This window comes from Odocoileus virginianus, chromosome 3, assembly GCF_023699985.2.
Source record: "Odocoileus virginianus isolate 20LAN1187 ecotype Illinois chromosome 3, Ovbor_1.2, whole genome shotgun sequence".
Taxonomy (NCBI): domain Eukaryota; kingdom Metazoa; phylum Chordata; class Mammalia; order Artiodactyla; family Cervidae; genus Odocoileus; species Odocoileus virginianus.
Genome location: NC_069676.1, coordinates 59357606 through 59363605, shown reverse-complemented (window position 1 = coordinate 59363605; position 6000 = coordinate 59357606). Strand labels below are relative to the sequence as shown.

The 6000-nt window shown below is 45.0% G+C and overlaps 1 protein-coding gene across 2 annotated transcripts in view; it reads left to right on the top strand.

Annotated features, from left to right (window-relative positions):
- The first annotated feature begins 643 nt into the window (after window positions 1–643).
- Window positions 644–6000, top strand: part of GLRA1 (glycine receptor alpha 1) — a 90044-nt gene continuing 84687 nt past the window's right edge. For both annotated transcript variants that reach the window (XM_020880917.2, XM_020880916.2), the window contains exon 1: window positions 644–1039. In XM_020880917.2, coding sequence (XP_020736576.1) covers window positions 984–1039 — 56 coding nt within the window. In that variant the 5' untranslated portion in view covers window positions 644–983. The remainder of the gene's footprint in view (window positions 1040–6000) is intronic.

Sequence of the window (6000 nt, the reverse complement as noted above, 5' to 3'; positions counted from 1 at the left end):
GTTTGAAGATACTAAGGAGTTTTTCCCCCCTTTTTTTCTCTCCACCTCCTCCCTTCAGCCATCGCCCCCCCCCCCCCCCCCCCCCCCCCGCCACCACCACCAATCCCCCACGCCACCAGTTTGTTAAATTAATGCAGTAAGAAAGTCTGAAGACCTGAAGGAGTCCTGGCCTGAGGAAGATGGGCGAGCTCAGAAAGCCGAGATGCATCTGAAGCCTTGGGCTCCTGAGCCCCTCGGGGTCGCCATGGACCCCGGCAGCCCCTGAAACTTGCCCTGAGTTCTCTCACGTCTGCAGCCCAAGCAATGGGACACCTCTTCTGCAGCGATCGTAACTTATTCGGCGGGGACCACAGAACAGGGATCGCAAGGCGACAGCAGACGGGTACGCAGGCAGGGTAACGAGATTCCCGGACTCGGTGGTGATGCACCAGCCTGGCACATTCCCCGGGATTTAACTGAAGGCAACACCGTCAATCGCTTCCCCTCGCCCCTAACCCCCTCAGGCCAGCCCAGGGGCATAACGCCCTGATCTCCCTACCCAGGATGCTCGCCCAATCTAGCGGTCTGAGGCCAGCGCTCTGATCTCCACAGATTTTTTTTTTCCTTTCACGGGGCTGGCCGTTTAAACAGAAAAACAGGGGTAAAAAAGAAAATATACCCACCCCCAAACGTGCCTCCCCAGCGCCGCAGGGAGCCAACAGACACGCTGGAGTTTAACAAACAGCAATACTCTCCGCGCTCCTGAAAAGCAGGGCTGGACGCTCTCCGTGGTGCTGAAACGCTGAGAGGCTGCCTCTGTCCGTGGTACCTAGAGCCCCCTCGCCCCGATTTCCCCTGGGGCTCTCCCTCCGCGCCCCTGTTCCCCACCTCCCCTTAGGATTTGGATTATTTTTTTTCAGCAGTGCTCGCAGGTTTTGTAAGTGCCAGTTTGAAACATTTTTGTCCCCATAACTCGTGGACTACAAAGCACAAGGACCTGAAAAATGTACAGCTTCAATACTCTTCGACTCTACCTTTGGGAGACCATTGTATTCTTCAGGTATGCAATTTTTTTACTGACCACATCGCTCTGATGGAAATGGGGGAAAGGAGCATGGAGGCTGACTCTGTCCGTGAACCCCTCATTCGGGGGGAGGAGGGTGCTGTATACCGCGGCAATCGGGTCCTTCCATCCCCCGCTCCCTCACTCCCCCCTGCCCCCCCACCGCCCGCAGGGTGTCTGGCTTGTGCGTGGAGGTCTGAGACAGTGGCCGCCCTGGCAGCTGTTTGCCTGTTTCTTGCGATTTGTTTGTCCTTCTTCCTGCTACACTCCCTGCCCCATCAGTCTCCCCCAAACCCCCTGCATATCGACTCTCACTCGGCTGAGGACTTTAAGGGGGAGCTTTAGGAGTTACTCAGTTTAATTAGGACTGCATTCTCTCTAACCGCAGTGCCGAAAACCTCAGCTCTCCCGTCTGGGAGCCAAGTGACAACTAGCGGTGACGGGGAAGGTTGCACTCGAACCCACTGGACATAGAACATATTATTTTCTCTCCTTTTTTGTTGTTGTTTTGTTTTTCTGCGGTGTGGGGGTGGGGGGTTGTTGCTGAGGCTCAGTGATTGGAAACAATAGCGTTACGACCTCAGGTTGTAAAGCTCTGAACGTTGGTGCAGAGGGGAATCTACTCAGGAACAGACTCCGGAACACATTTCTCTTTTGAAACTTTGACTCCCTCCTATCTCCCATTCATCTTTCCAAACTCTGTTTGCTAGCTGCAGATCTTGAATTGATGGACAAATCTCATTTTTTTTTGTTTTTTTTTTTAAATTTATGCCTATCTCCAACTCAGAAATGAGTTCCCTCAGCCACCACCTCCCAGGTTAAAATTTTCTGCCCATAGGCTTAGCATTCTTACATTAGCAGAAGTGAAAAGTGAAAAATCACCTCTTCAGGAAGCATTGAAATAAACAGTCTTTTCATAAGTGGGTGAATCATGCCATCTTCAGAGATGGTTATGATAAATTCCACTTACATGAATTGAAAAAAATTAGTCTTCTCCCATGACCTGCAGGGATCATTAATCTTCATTTTAGATGTCTGCCTCTCATGTTTTACCATCACATTGGATTAACAGTCACTTGAAAAATCCACTCTAGGTTATTTTTTAAAATAAGTAAACCAACACATATTAGTCTCTCCCATCATAAATCTGCAGCAAATATTTCTTGTTGGATTTTTTTTCATTTTTACATTATAGTGAATTCTGCATATGAATTGTTGGTTTGATTAATCCAGTAGTTGGTTTATTAAATGAATGACACCTCTCTCCAGATTGTAAGGGTCTACATGTGAGCCTCTCTTCATGTATTTCTCTTGGGATGAAGAAAAGACCTCTCTCCTTCTCTGAGATACCCATCGCTAAAGCTTCTAATCTCCAGTTCAAATAATTATTTGATAGGCCATGGTTCTGCTCATAGCTCAGAATACGAATACTCAAGGAGTCAAATTTTTAAAGTACAACAATCCAGGGCCTTGTGAAATGTAGCTACTTTATGGGCTAAAGGGCAGGAAGTATCCTCTGAACAATACCAAATTCTTTCTCTTCTACATACACAGTAGAAGTGGAAAATGCTGTGGAGGTGGGGTACTTGGTAACATTTGTAGGCGAATTGATTCTGTTTGGCTTTCTGAGACAGAACTGAACCAGAGAGATTAAAGAGCAAATTAATAGGACCAAGCACATCCTCCCTTCCAACTCCTTTTTTTCTTGATGAACAGTATGTAATGCTTGATTTTTCTTCTCCCAGACATTGTCTTTCACAATAGGAAGACAGTCTGAAAGGTTGGCACTGTAGTCATTTAGATAAGGTTAGGAATCCACTGTTAATTTTTTAAATCATGGGTGGTGACTTATCAGGACACATAACTCCACATCCCCTTCCCCTACCTGCGACAAGGCAGACATGAGCTACAATGGATATGGGATATAATGCCATGTGTTTATAAGGAAAGAAGAGTCATAACTATGGAGAGCTGGGAAGGGAATTGTGCTATTGCACTTTCAAAATACAGAAATGGCTATGTTATTTGGGGAATAAAGGTTGTTTTAGAACATGAAACATAAAATAGGAAATATAAGAACTGAACTAGGGAAATACTCTCAGCAATTTTTCAGAGAGATGAGAAAAATTAAAAGGTCACAAGGAGAGAAAGTACTGTCTATGTCTAATTGGCATTTTCATTACTAACTCACTCATTTTTTAAAGTTTAGGTGAAAATACAGAAGTGTTAAAATCTGGGGGCTCAAGAGAATGTATGTAGATGTAACTGGAGACTGGTTCTCTAGCAGAACCAGTGAATAACCATGTGAATAACCCCTTCTCCCCCAGGGGACAGGTACCATGTTGCAATGAGCCAATCCAATCATCCCAGGCACCCAGGTAGTCCTTAGATTAAATGAAGGCCAGCTGCTCACCTTGTTGGGGAAATCTGAGGGCTAGGAAAGGAAAGGCTCTTGATGACAGAAGTGCTGCTGCATCCACACATAACCAGCAAAATGACAACAATGAAAGCAAAACAAACAAACCAACACTCAAAGTGAGTGAGGGAGAAATTTCACAGTGCCAACAAAGAGAATGAATTGAGGTCTTAGAAAAAACTGAGGGGAAAGAGATAAGAGGGTACAGGGGGACACACAGCATTGCAATGCTTACTAATTCTGTCCCTGTAAGTAAAATGAAGTGAGTTGGCTGAAGTTCTTGTCCAGATATTTTAAAAAACCTGCAGTTCTAAAATTCTATGAGTGATATTCAAGTATTCAATAAACTAAATGCTGTCTCTTTGTTTTTAGTTTGGGATGGGCCTTTATATCCAGACTGGTCAAAAGCAATAAGCAAAGATATGTTTTTGTTTTTGTTTTTGTTTTAATGGAAGCATATTCCTTTCAAACCTCTTTTGAAGTAGAAGGAAACTTGGTTTGATTCCCAGAGCCCTTACACTGCCTTATGGTTGGGAAAGGGCTCAGGGTGATCCCCATATTTTCTCACCTTCTGAGTAACTCAAATAGATCCATGGTATATAGTCATGTTTCTCGATCTTGGCACTACTGACATTTTGAACATTTTGGAAAATTCTGTGATATGAGGGCTGAATTATGCATTATAAGATGTTTAACAGTATCTTTGGCATCAATAGCCCTCTCTCCCTTTAGTCATGACAATCAAAAATGTCTCCAGAAGTCTGGGATGGGAGGAGGGCACAAAATTTCCCACAGTTGGGAACCACCAGTATAGAATGACCAAATATTTAACCTAAGACTCTGATGAACCAATTGTAATGAGGAGGAAAGTCCTTTCCTTAAGAAAATGCCCCCCTGGAACACAATAGGCACAAGAGTGAAGCAAACAAAGACCTAGCTTGTGCTTGAGATGGGAATAAAGGCAGAGGAGATAAACCAAGTCTAACCCAGGGTGGTTTTCCCAAAAGATGATCAGCTTTCCTTTATTATCACTTCTGTCTGCCGACCCATAGGTGTTTCCTTGCACAGGGTTTTGTACTGAATATGGTACTCACTGGCTAAGAAAGGTCATCAAAACCTTGAAGGAAAGCTGTCTCTGCCTCACTGGGGTCAAAAGGAGCATGGTAAACAGATTGCTTCATATATCAGTCCTGAAAAACCACCCAGCTGAAGGTAAATGAGCTTTCTTCTGAAGTGGCTCTTCTGGCTTCCCATTCTCCAAGCTTGCCAATAGGAGCAAATGACAGCCTGGATCTTTTCCTCCTGGTAGCATAGCTGTATTCCTCCTCAAATCTGACCTGCTGCATTTGGGGCACTGCGGAAAGTGTCTAGGAACTTCTGGAACGAGCCAAGGACTTTTTCCCAAGGAAAGATGCCCCTTGGGCAACTTTGTGTTAGGGCCAATCAAAATGTCAGTCTACCCTCTTTGAGGACTCAGGGAGCTTGAGGAAGAGAAAATGTCATGTTTTTCGTTCCTGAGGGACAGTTTGGAGAAGAATGCCAACCTGGTAAACGGAGTCATGAATCAGCATATAACTTCTGCATGCTTACAAAACTGGGAATGACCTATCAGGGGAAACGGAGGGAATTTATCTTTGAGACCACCTCATGAAAGAGGCCGCGACCATGCGGAGCCGTGGAAAGAGCAGTTAGGCTACTATTTGAAAGCCTTCCTTGGAGAGTTTGGCTCTTCTCTTATTCTGCAGCATGGCTCTGATGAATCTCTTTCCTTCATGGGGACTCAGTTCTCTGACCAATCCACTCAAACAACTAACTCCGACACCTCTAACATACCTCCCAACTCACATAAGGTCTTCATAAAAGACAGAGGTCCATTCCCACAAAGGCTCAAGCTGACTTTACCTCAGGGATAATACTGCCTTCTTTTCTATACCAGGCATTTATTTATCTTGTGTTAATGTGCCTAGTCCAAAACTAGGCACTCTGCGGGGGAGACGGAGGTAATAGATGCCCCAGTCCCTGTCCTTGCAGAAAGGGGAGACACTGCTCCTTTTAAAGCTCCATTAAATACCTTTTTCCTTCGTCAGAGGGCCCGCAGAGCTCCCCTCCAGACAGTCTGTGCATGCGGCCTGCGACAGCATCACATTTATGTGGGCGTCATTAACTTTATTTCCTTCATCAGCTGGCAGAAGCCAGAATGATTTTTAAGATGGATGGCACTGTCTCCTGCCTGGCCATCTTGACACTATTCTGCAGGTTCTCTGCTGCTTTAGGCAACGTGGCCTTGGCCCCAAGGGTAGAAGATCCAGGATCCAGAATTTAGCTAGTGGCATGCCCTTGAGAGGATTTCCTGACCTTTCCAGCCTCAGTTTCCCCAGTTATAAAATAAAGGGAACTGACAAATCACTGTCTCTAAAATTAATTTTCCCTGTCCCAGTCAATGATTATCACCTCCCGATCTCCTTCACAATAGAACAGTTTTGGTAGCAGGGTATTTCAATTATTATAAGAATTATCTTCAGGCTCAAAGGTCTAAAAGAAT